This window comes from Polyodon spathula, chromosome 16, assembly GCF_017654505.1.
Source record: "Polyodon spathula isolate WHYD16114869_AA chromosome 16, ASM1765450v1, whole genome shotgun sequence".
Taxonomy (NCBI): Eukaryota; Metazoa; Chordata; class Actinopteri; order Acipenseriformes; family Polyodontidae; genus Polyodon; species Polyodon spathula.
The window spans coordinates 12,034,063-12,047,162 of NC_054549.1; the positions used below are offsets into that span (position 1 = coordinate 12,034,063).

Consider the following 13,100-nt stretch of genomic DNA (forward strand, 5'->3'; position numbering starts at 1 on the left):
AAAAGGGTATTCTTATTTCCTCTTTCAGCTGTCTATATCCCAGCTCTCTGTAAACCCCCGTTACCCAACAATCAGCCACTCCACAGCGTCTCCATGGCAACAGCAGTTTCCCTCCCAGCTATACCCATCCCCAATGGCAGGACCCTACCAGATGTCACATGCTGTAAGTACCCACTCCTCTACATGCTACACATCTGTGCTTCCCCTGGACTTCAGGGGTCATTGTGGTTTGCACCGTGCCCGTACTCTGTTCTATGTTAAAATGTTTAAAGGCAAAACATAGCAAGGTTGTGACTGTGAGATATATTAGGAGTTCATTTTCACATTTTACAGGTCAGCGCCACCAGGCAGGTCAAATGGTCTGCGTAACCAGGGCAGACTTGGTGGTCGGTCTGAAATGTTTAATGGCAGTATGTTTGTAGACCACGTCATTATATCGCCTACATTTGAAAGGTATCTGATATAGAGTATACAGTTAGACAAAATCTAGGGAGTATTGCTCACAGATTAAGTTAATAACATTTGTATCTTGTGTTTTTATTTTTTAGAAAGGCAAAATAACACATTTGCAGTCTTTAGCTGAGTCATCTGTAACCTGCAATGTTTCAACAGTCATGCATTATTAAAGTAAACCTTAGTAATAACTGGGTATAGAGGAATATAAAAAAAATAAATAAAAGATAGAATAATACAGAAATGTTAGCATAATAAGAAAATATACTTTTTGAGAGCCACCCCGTGCCTCCCTCCAACATCTTCACACACACACACACACACACACACACACACACACACACACACACACACACACACACACCCCATAATGGCTGCAGTTTGAACACACCATTGATTTGTATCACTTGTAGCATCTCAGCATTTTGACAGCTGTCTTCAAACCACTGATTTCCCAAGAGTCGGCATCCGTTAATGAGCAGACAGCATACTGAAGCGGAACCGAAGGAAGAAAGAGAGAAAAACGAAGGAGCTCGCTGACAGTTAACCTTTAATTGCAAGAGCGAAATCCACTTAAAATGATCAATGAAAAAGATGATATTCCACTTAATACAGTCTATCCCCCTTGAAACCAAACCCTTAACGGTAACACACAGGTAGATTAACCTGTTGGAATGGTCACATGAAATGGTATTTGGGTGGAAGTGCCTCGTCAATCAATATATGCATTGGAATTATTTGCATGTAATGACATTGTGCTTCTGGCTCTGTATATTCCAGCTGTCAGTCTGCCGTACCAGATAAAGGTAAAAGCCAATAGAGTAGTTGTTTTAAAAGTTTTCTACTTTAAGAAAAGGTTTCTTCCACCCTCTCATTTGCCTCACAACGTCATACCAAATTTTGGAAATCTGCACCATGTGCTACTGTGCTAATAATAGTGAGAGTTTCTGGGTTTAAATTGGTGACTGAGCGACTAATCACCGCTGGGTTGTTATTTTTTTGTAATGTGGCGTAAGGAAGTGATTAAGCCCGCTTTTCTGTGTGGATGCGCAGGAGTTGCCGTTCGCCAGCAGTATCGCCCACCTGGAGGCTGACCTGAGCTGCTCAGCTGAGCAGTCTAACTCCCCCTGCACAGAACAGCTGCAGGAGCTGCCGTTCAACCCTGTGCATGCGCCCGTCATCGCCTTGGGAACCCAGGTGTCCAGGTGAGAGTAATCACAGCTTCAGAGGCTCACAAGTTCAAAAGAGAGGCAGTCGTTATCAGCCACATGAATGCGAAATCTAAAAAATAATGAAAATAAATAAATAAATAAATAAATCAGTGCCTGATACAGTAACTGGGGTATTACTTACATTGCAGATTCTCCAGTCCATTGGCAAGTGAGACAATAAGGCAGTAGACCTGTACATTGCTTGCAATTCAACAGCATGCATTGGCATATTCAGTGAAGAATATAATATCTTGGTATCCCCTTCTGTCCAAGGATCACCTTCCAGCATTACCAAGGAAGACGCACTCCCTGGACAGAGATGTGATGTGATTATAGCAGTAGTTTTAGACAGCCTACTTAAGCACTTGGCATTGCAGTGTAATTGCGGGTCAAAGCACCTCATCATTGCACTGGATACTTTCCAGTGTAGGCTCTCACTGGCTCTATATGGGAGTAAATTACAGGCAGGAGTAAGGTCATTTTGAGAATACACACACACACACACACACTTGTCAACTATATTTAGCATGAGAATCAACCTGTTTTCATTAATGGGTCAGAATATCCAGGTTAAATATCTCAGCACTGGAATTAAAGACCTACTACCCATTTTGTAATTGTGCAAATTATATTCAATGAAACTGCCTTTTAAACTAAAACTGCAGTGGAACGTACAAATACACTGCCTATAATAAATGTATGCTTTTCTAAAACAGTTCAAACCGTTGTTTAAATAACAGATGAAGCCAGTTTATCTAAAAAAAAAAAAAAGAGGATTTATATTTCACTGCGAGTGATAAATATCCCAGGCTGCAGGGAGATTGTGGGGAGGTGCTCAAGCGCACATCACCCTTCATTTTTTACTTCTATCTTAAGAACCACACATCCAATTGCAATGAAACTCGGTACAGCCATTCCTTAGCTGTCAAAATTTATAAATATATGCTGGTTGGGTTAAAGATGCTTATATCTTGGAACCCATTTGCATGAAAACAGTTTGCAGTACAGATGCTGTATTGGATTGGCTATTGAAGTCTGGGTTCACTTGTATTATTAAAATATGCATAAGAATTACTTGTGCTATACCATGATATACTACTGAATCTGCAATAAGAGTGACCTACTATTTCTGGTTCTTTGCCTCCTAACTCTTATTAGGTGATGAGTGTTGCTTTATTGTACTTTTCAAGTGGTAAATGTCGTATTCTTTTCAATCTAGGTTAAAGCTGGCTCTTCCTGTGTCCCTGTTTCTTTCCAGCGCCAGGGCTACTATCTCACGAAGCTCACTGGTTCGGCTCCACTCCTCTGGTTTTCCTGAGATCCTAGACTGTAACAACCAAGCAGCTGAGGTTGTTGATCCTGCTGAGCCGGTCAACTTCAGCCCCAGCAGAGAAGAGTCTGACTATCTCCAGTGCAATGAGATCATCCTCCAGTTCCTTGCATTTACCAGGTATCCAGACGTAGTGCATGGTTAGGGGTGTGCCCGCTAGCATTGGAAAAGCAGATTTTACTTCTCCCTCAAACAGGTGAAGTGTACTTATATGTTTGCCTGAAGACGTTTATGATTTGAGTAATTTATTTTCGGTGTGTGCGCGCAGAAATGTTGCGTTGATCCTAGAATCGGAATGTTTTAAATCTACATAAATACGTTAATAGTAGAATAAACAAAATTCCAATTTGTATCCATTATTTCTAGACCCACGTTATGCACTAATGGGTGCCTGATGCATATCGGCCTTAGCTATAATAAATGCCCCCTTTCAATCTGAATTACCCTCCAGGACAGTTGCTGAGATACAGCTGCCATAAGTTAAGCTTCCTTCATAAGTATCTTCAGTGACCAAGGACCAAAGGCTGGATCGAGACTTTTTCCTCTCCTACCTTTGAAAAAGATCCAAATTTCTTTTTCCTAACACAGCAAACTGTGCAGCTGTTTGTTCTTTAGCTTGTCTATTGGCCAGAGGCAATGCATCTGGACCCGAGATGAAAACAGCATTCCGTGGCGATAGATTAGTATGTTTTACTAATCCCATTTGACAGTCTTTTCATAGTTATTTTGAGCAAACATTCCTCATTTAACTAATACGAGGGATTGTTTTTGGAAAACTGTTATTTACAAAGTGCATTTACTTTTCTGGAGTTATTGCTTGCATATCATATTTAATTTATGTTCTAAAAAGACTACTATTAAAAAACAAACAAACAAACAAAAAACACCACATAAAATGGTATATTCTTTGTAAATAGCTAGATACTTCCAGATGCGTAGAAACATGAATATTAGAGGTTAGGAAATGCTCAAATTGTAAGCAGCGCCTTCTCTCTGGGGATGAGATGCTGTCGCACTGCTCGCTGCCGTGTTTCGAAGCTGATTGAAACAGGATTTAATGGAGCTGCAAGCCCAGGTTAAACAGTCTTGCATCAGTGACTGTTCTTACGCAGTGATTGGGAGACAAAGAAGCAGCCACCGGCGTGCAGCAGACTGTTCTACTGTGAGAAACACCTGCCTTAATCTGACCTGTTGTTCATTCAGATCGTCACATTTGCAAACCGCTTTTCTTAACGATAGTTTGATAATATCACGCTTGAATGGTTATTGTTGCTAACAGAAAAAATGGTGTACGTATTAGATTTGGGATTCTGCAGCAGATTTGTTAAGTACAGTTATGCTGTACTCTGTGCACTAACAAACAAGAAATATGAGCAGTTAATCATGGCAATATATAAACACATTGGTAAGCACTACCTTTCATTTAGGCTGTTTCCTGTTCTTAATTTTAACTAAAGCTCTGATTACATCCCATAGCTTTACAGTGTATTGTGAGTCTTTAGAAAACAGACATCGCTGACTGTCCAGTTAGTGTACATTCTCCATGGTGGATTCTCTTTAAGCAGCTCTGTTTGACGTTGATATCAGAATCATTTATTTGACAGCTAATTCAGTGACCAATGTTTGTGTCAACGACGCTTCCCATTGTACTACTTTCAGATGTTTGCCTGTGGCAGGGTATTAAGCACTAAAGCCCTTTTCGCTTGTATTAGTAAGAAGAATGCCCCTCGTCTGGTATCCGTCATGTTAACCAGTCAGCAAACATACTTTGAAAATTAATTACCTAATGAACAAGACAACGAGCCTGCACAAGGACACTGCTCATTGTGTGCACAGTATAATTATGGTGTAATTTCTGCGTCTCTCTAAGGCACTGTAATTATAAATCGTGTATGTTTACTGAGTGGATATTAATGGAAATCTCTGCACCTCAGAGGGCTCCACTTGCTGACGGGATATAAGCAATTGGATTTACTCTTGAGGATGTGTGGGCTCAGCACTTATAATGAGAAGTTTTCCTTTCAGTTTGAGGCCATTGTAATTAAACATTTGTATTTAGTTTGAAAAAGCAGCTATGTCGTTTGGTTGTGAATCATATTAGCGTCTTTGTTAATACCAGATATCTGTGAAACTATCTGCACGGTAACACAATTATATACGCAAAGAGTATCGATGATTAACAAAGTTTGGCTTATATTTCATTACAAGAGCCCGAAATTCATTCCAATTAAAACTCCAATTAAGCTAAAAAATATACAGTATATCACATTCTTCTCTACAAATATGAAATGAAATAGGTAATACATTCATATAATATATATATATATATATATATATATATATATATATATATATATATATATATATATATATATATATATTATATATATTTATATATATATATAAATACTTTGTTTTTGCAGAAAACTCGTACAGTTTTTGAACAAACAGACAATCAATTAAACACCAGGAGAAGGGAATTGTAACAAGGTAACAGAACTTGTGGCTCATTCACACACACTGTATCAGATACCTGAATATATGAATACATGAATGTGAAATTCTTGTCACCTCCGAAGACGTCTAATGACAAATGTAACAAGAATATCACTTGCATGTTTTAACACGTTGTTCCTGTTTCTTTAGTGCTGACTCGGTTCGTTGCTATGGTTATTGTTTCATTTTGTTCTATGTTTTCACTAAACTCTTTCCTAGAACACCTCAGGAAGGGATGAAGACAGACTGGCCGAAGTCTGTTTATTTCACGTTCCAGCTGTACCGCTTCCCTCCAGTCACCTCTCAGCGGCTGCTGCTGGTGAACACAGACAGGACTCCAAGCAGATCAGGGGACCCAGCCCCCTGCATCCTGGTCCAGGTTAACAAAGATGGAACAGTTAACTCTGGTGAGGAATCCTGAGTGATTAAGTGCATCGTGCATCCTCACTCTCAAACGTTTTAAGTGAAACAGATATTATGCTATCCTCATTTAACTTGGGATAGATGGTCATTTGATATCACTAATCTTCGCACTGCTCCTAAACAGTTTCTATGAATAGGATACAATCTAAAAGCTATTTACTCCAAATCATCAGCAGAGCATTTTTTGTCTGGAAAGTAAAACAAATAACAGTAACAATCCACTGCAGATCACTCACAAGCCACACAATGTAAATGTCTGATTTAGTTTTTCTTTTGGTTTGCTGTCTTTATTAGGTGCATGTTTACTGTATGCATTTTTTTTTTACTAATGTTGATTTATAGTTAAAAGCTTGAGAACCCAGCCCAGTATGTGTCTTAAAGATGGGGCAGTAAAGCATGCTAGTATAGTTGTGGTTATAATTGAGATTATGCCTGTATTCAATGGCTACCTTTGTACTAAAGGTAGTTTTGTTCATTCCTCAGCGATAGCATTTTCTTTGCATACTACTTCATTTGATTCCTTCACTGTGCAGGGTCCCCAGGGTTGCAGCTGAAGTACATGGTGGACCCTGGCTTCCTGAAGCTAGGTGAACAGCGCTGGTTTGTCCGCTACCTCGCCCTTCAGACTCTGCAGATTGATGTATGGGACGCAGAATCCTTGCTTCTCATTGGTTCCTCAGCTGTGGAACTCAAGGTAGTGGTTCGTTCGCTGTACTTCAAAACCTACTCCGTCTGCCAACAGACAGGCAGTGTACTGTACAGAGTGTGGGTTTATTGAGCTGCAACCAGAGCCATGCTTTGGCTTGCTCGCCTAAAAATCTTTTTTAAAATTCTGCAGCATTTACTGCGTCAGGGAAGGGCTGCAGTTCAAGTGATCCATGAGTTGGAGGTCATCACAACAGAATATGGCCAGGACTCTGTGAGTGCCTCTCATCACGGCCGAGTGAATGCCATTGATGTGTCCACCATCGTGAAGGGGACACTGCATCTACGCTTGGGCAACGTTGGTAAGCCGAAGAACACAAACACATTTATACGTTTCAGCCAAATTACATATTCCCAATAGACTGAGCTCCTATTCTTCTTATATCGAAATAGTAACCCATAAGTGTAAGTACATTTAAGAATTAATTGGATTTTAGCACAATATAGCCTGTGCTGCTCTCCTTTCGGCAAACTGTATAAATCAATTAACATTTTGACTTTTTTTTATCATTTCTAAAGCAGTCCCTTTTTTATTTCTTAATTTGTTTTACTTCATGTTTGTCGCTGAAAGAAATAAAGCTGTCAGTCAGTTTGACTGAGAGCTCACAAGTTTGCCTGTAAAGATTACTTTCTTGTTCTATAAAGCATTGGCTGGTTTGTGGCTCTCACACAGTGTCGGCTCAGGTGGCGATCAAGCTTATAGACTGCGTGCTTACAAAACAGCAAGCACTCTGTGCATGGGCTGTGCCTTTGTGAGTGGACACTTTTCAACCCTTCCAGCTCACATACTTTATATAACAGGTTATCAATAATCAATAATATGGGAGTTTTAATCTGACCCTGCAGATAGTAAAGGTAAAATAACGCAGATCAATAGGATTCTGATTGTATTCAGTGAAAGGCTGGACCATTGTAATTGACAGTCATGCTTTTTCGAAGCAATAATGAAAGTATTTATGATATTTATAATATGTTACCAATAAGGCACTGTTTTGTTTTATTGAGCTTACCTTTATGAACATGTACAGTATATATTGGGATATAAATGGCAGGGTGTTGCACTGATAATTGTTCTGTACTTATTAGGAGACAAGAATGCTTACGCTGTATTCAGAGCCTTACTGTATCAATGTGAACCAGAGAGAATGTCCTTTGCATGCGTCATAAAGTCTCTGTCAGGCTTATATAGCAGTAACATACATTATCGTATGCCCCCATTAAAGCTTTGTCCTTGGGAATATTTTGGGATGTGTAACAGAGTTGCACTGAAGTGTGTATTACTGTAAGTCTCCAGGAGGCACAATCCCTGGTGAAGTCAACATAAATCAAAGGCAGCATTTTAACAGGGGGGAATGTGTAATTTGAGCAGAAGATTGAAAACGTTTTCTGCATCCTTTACGTACAGCTACTTGCCCAAACTTTAGCTCGTATGAATGTGATGGTGAGCTGTGGTAAATGTCGTGCTTGCTGACCCCTTACAATGGGATGTTCACCAAACCGGTAGATGAAATATGGGTAGATATGGGTCGATCACTTGCAGGTCTCTGCATGTCAGTAATCGACTGATTGTTTTGGGATTCTAATAAGCCAAAATCGTATTGCAAACACCACAAATACTGATGGCTCTAAATTATATCTTTGCTAGCTTCATCTTGGAAAAGTGGTGCACCACTGGCCCTTGAGATTCACTCCAGCCCGGGTCTTTGTTCCAGTCAAGCCCTAAATTAGGTCATTTACTCTTATCAGATTCAAGCAACTTCTTTAGAACCTGGATCTCAAGGGCCTGGGTTTTACACTACTGAGCACTGGAGGGATACACATATACTTAATCTCTCACCCTTCACATTGTTTTTAAGAATGTTTTAAAAATGTAAAGATAGATTCATGTTGTGTCAGGTATGCTAATGCAAATTCACTGAAGCCTCCCTCTTCCAGCACACCACTCACACACACACACACACACACACACACACACACACACACACACACACACACACACACACACACACACACACACACTGAAAGAATAAAGATTAAGGCTATTATACTTTTATCTCCAGCTCTCTTTAGCAGCTCTCTCCTGCAGAACCCAGATAAGCTGTGGGAAGAGAGAGAGAGATGACGAAGCCAAGTCTGTGTCAAAGAAAGAAAGAAAGAAAGAAAGAAAGAAAGAAAGAAAGAAAGAAAGAAAGAAAGAAAGAAAGAAAGAAAGAAAAATAAAAATAAATAATTTAAATTGTTTAACAAATCGAGAAAACAATACCTTGTTCTTTGGCCGTCAACAGGAAGAAATACCTATTGAAGGATGTTCTTCATAATATTTCTCATTATTATTTTTTTTTTTTTGAGGAACTTTTATGGGAATATTAACTAAACCTGCTCCAATGAGAATTGCTTTTTAAAGTGTGTTTAAGTCGCAAGACATGTGAGAACTATTCAAACAAGGACAAGGCAAATAATAGGTAGATGGCATCGTTATCCTCTTAAATATGCTTTTGACAGCCTAGAAATGTAAGTTGGCTCTAAAAGCCAATTCAGGATCAATTCAATTGTATGGAAACAGGATAAAAGTGCATTTCGATATCAATCTTATTTTAAGGAGGCGGTGGCAGTACCACTGCAGTAATATACAATAGTGAAACCAGCTAAACCAGTCATACACAAGAAAACATTCTTCTTCTTGCTTATATTTCCTGTGCGTATCATTTTCTGTTTAAGTTGTTTCAGACGTTGAAAGCACACCTGGGGCTTTTAAAAAAGCTCCCATATATGACTTGTTCTTAGGTACAGCTGGTACACCAGAGTCACCAGGGTGTAAGGACTAAAACAGAACATTGTATACAGCACTGACTGATTCTAAACAAGAACGCACAAGATAATTGTGATATTTCATGCCTGAGACATGCTGCTCTTGAAAATCTATTCTCTCTTTGAAGGTTTATACACTATATGACTTAAGATACTGTCACGGAAGCTTGATGCAAAATCAGAGTTCCAGAAATACTGCGAGGTGTTTGCTTGGCACACAAAGGGTCTTACTGTATTGTCATATTGAGTTTGTTGCTTTAGGTACGTGTAGAAGAATTATATCTAAGCACCTAAGTGGGATTTCTGTTAAAAGGCAGCTTTTAATTGGTATTTGCTGTGGCATATTTTTCAACAGGAATGGCTTATATTGTAAACAGTACAAAAGCAATTAAATCAGAAGAAAATTTCAGTTCACCACCTTCATCAACAGCACTGTAGTTTCCATGCCAACAGTGTCTGTATATGTAGCTTTAGAAAGTGTGCTTTATCCTCTCTTTAAAAAAACTCAAACATAAACAAAAATGAATTTAAACAATTCAGTTTGTGAATCTTGGGTTGTCTTGTTCACTCCCATTCATGTGGAACGCATTCCATAATCATGCAAAACTAATTCTCTTGGGGCATTCCTTTCCGAGCCCAGACGCTACGCTGAACTATATTTTCATTTAAAGAGATATTCTTATCCAGGGCTATTTATTTTATGGTTGATCTTACAATTGATGCCTGGCTGCAGCCCAGTGGTGTGTAAGTAATCTCTGGTAAAGAGAAACTAAAACATCCACTACGTTTACTTCAAGTCTTGATTGAACCTGTTAAAATTTCCACCCGTAAACGTCAACACAGTCAAGTTTAGCAGTCAGTTCACCTGAGTATACAGTGTTGGTTGGAAACATTGTTATATGATTTTCTGGTGTTAAAGCCCTTTGAAAAAAAAACAAACATGTAAGACACTTGATGCGATACCCTAACCCTAACCCTAACCCAAGCTGCAACCTTAACCCTATCCCTACCCCAACCCTAACCCTAACCCTAGCTGCAACCTTAACCCTAAACCTAACCCTAACCCTAACCCTAGCTGCAACCTTAACCCTAACCCTATCCCTAACCCTAACCCTAACCCTAACCTAACCCTAACCCTAACCTTAGCTTCAACCTTAACCCTAACCCTATCCCTATCCCTAACCCTAACCGTAGCTGCAACCTTAACCCTAACCATAGCTGCAAACCCAACTGTAAACCCTAACCAGGTACTGTACATTTTACTATTTACACTTTCTTATAATAAGTACAAAGTATGATTGTCTAATATTGTTACAGTATTTCAGTACAGTCAATTCAGTGAAATGTTCCTAAAAGATTCACGGTATACTGTACTTTCTACCTTAGCAAAACAGGACTATACGCAATATTGGTCTTCTAGAAGTAAGGGTTTCAGACTATTAAACTGCCTGCTGCTGGACCCACTCTTCAATGGTTCACAACAGCCTTGTGCTAAGATTTTGGACGTGACTCCCTCATTTTTGTTGAACAGGTCAGTCGAAAAGCCAATGCCAGAAAATGGAGTAGCATTCAGCTCGGACCTCAATCCTGTCCTGACTTCCTGTCAAATTCCTCCTGACTTCTCTGTTGAAAGTTTTTTTGTTTTTTTTTTCCAGCAAAGAAGTCGGTGCCCCTTTGTGTTGTTTTCTGTTTCAGTGTCACATCCTCTGTTCCTCATTACTGCCCCTGAGACAGCTGGAAAACCTTAGCAGAGTACCACAGGGATCCTAAAGAGAGCGTGTGCAAGGAGAACAGGAGACAGCTCTTATAGTACACACAGCACAGACAGACCTGCAGCAGCATAGCCAGCACATACTGAAAAACCCTTCTCAGCACCTCCGGTGTCAGGGATAAGAGAGTTACAAGAAAGCAAACTTACATAGCGTTTTCTGCATTCATTCTGATTTTAGATCCACCTTGTAGATATTAGCCTTTTTTTAAGTTTTATTATTGTATTTTCTATCATTTAACAATCATTAATTAGAATGTTTTTTTTAAAAGCCTCTTTGAGAAAGGTATGTTATCATACCAAACATCGGGAAGCAAACATCTATTTGGCACTTGCTTAAAACACATTTGATGACCAGATCTGTACGTTTTAAACCCTGTTTCATTGTGCCTCATTGCAAAAACAAGAAAGTTAACATCATTTTATTTGTGGGATATATATATATATATATATATATATATATATATATATATATATATATATATATATATATATATATGTCCCTTGTACCTTAAAAGATTAAGTATAAGCCTCCAGTTTGGATCTCTTTTGCCAGTTAGGTAGTGTCTCTATTGGCAATGCTGTTGCCTTATAAATACAGTTGCTCTTAGTCCTCCCAGCATGACACACTGTAAGCCATAGCCTAAATCCCCAGGGGCACATGGACATCACAGAGACGTGCATTTTGATTCCCTATATCTTGTCCTGCATGTGTTGACTGACAACGAATCATGCTGTGTACAACTGACTGGCACCACAAAACACAGTAGATTAATCATATTTTTTTGCCGTGGTTGCCAAGGACACCGGCAGCGCAAGTTCCTTTATTTCCTTTTTCTTTTATTTTCAGTGCGTTGGTGGCATGGATACAGAATTCTATTCAAATCCCCAGCAATTCACATCATCCAAACAGGAAATTGGAAATATACAGTAGAAGATCAGCCCGCACTACGACTTGATAATGACTTTACTGGGATGTTTCTATTACTGCAATGTTGCGAGTGAGTTACATAATTCAGGGAATGCTGGGAGGATGTCAAACTTCTAATAAGTTATAATACATGAAATAGGCTTCTGGTATTAACATCTGTCAGCAGCTTTTCAATTGTTAAGGTTTGAGGATGGAAAACTAACATACGTATAAAAGAAAAATCAATGCCATACATGGACAAAGTTGGTGTAGCCTTGGGGAACATTTCTTGAGCTTTTTCAATGAATAAAGAAAAGGTACCAGAAATAAAGAATTGTATTGCAACACTAACAACATGGGTACTGGAAAGATGGTTTAGTATAGGTAATATTTCTTCTATTTAACTTTAATTATAGTAGTTGCAGTAAGGTTTTCATGAATTCATTTCAGTTTAATTTCAGTACAACAACTCGTAGGGGCATGTTCGTTGCTTACTAGGCTTACTTTTATGTGTAAAAACCAAAGTACATGTGTACAACTGTTTGTGTGTGGTCTCCTTGTTTTGTCCTGGTGTGGTCCAGCAGAGCCGCTAGCAGAATGTGTTTGTGGGTCAGGATCCTGTAAGCCTGTATGTTTGTGGGTCAGGACAAACGTAATACCAATCCACAAAAAGGGAAACAAAACTGAACCAGGTAACTACAGACCAGTAAGCCTGACTTCTATTATATGCAAACATGGAAACTATAATAAGATCCAAAATGGAAAATTACCTATATGGTAACAGGGTCCTGGGAGACAGTCAACATGGTTTTAGGAAAGGGAGATCGTGTCTAACTAACTTGCTTGATTTTTATGAGGATGCAACATCGATAATGGATAATGGCAAAGCATATGACATGGTTTATTTAGATTTCCAGAAAGCTTTTGACAAAGTCCCGCACAAAAGATTAATTCTCAAACTGAACGCATTTGGGATTCAAGGAAACACATGTACAT

At 39.0% G+C, this 13,100-nt stretch overlaps 1 protein-coding gene across 1 annotated transcript in view; it reads left to right on the forward strand.

Moving 5' to 3' along the window:
• Nucleotides 1-13,100, forward strand: part of LOC121328358 (nephrocystin-4-like) — a 75,341-nt gene that overhangs the window by 50,688 nt on the left and 11,553 nt on the right. Inside the window, exons 13-18 of the mRNA XM_041272982.1 lie at nt 29-163; nt 1,507-1,658; nt 2,923-3,114; nt 5,710-5,897; nt 6,447-6,607; nt 6,752-6,920. Coding sequence (XP_041128916.1) covers nt 29-163; nt 1,507-1,658; nt 2,923-3,114; nt 5,710-5,897; nt 6,447-6,607; nt 6,752-6,920 — 997 coding nt within the window. The remainder of the gene's footprint in view (nt 1-28; nt 164-1,506; nt 1,659-2,922; nt 3,115-5,709; nt 5,898-6,446; nt 6,608-6,751; nt 6,921-13,100) is intronic.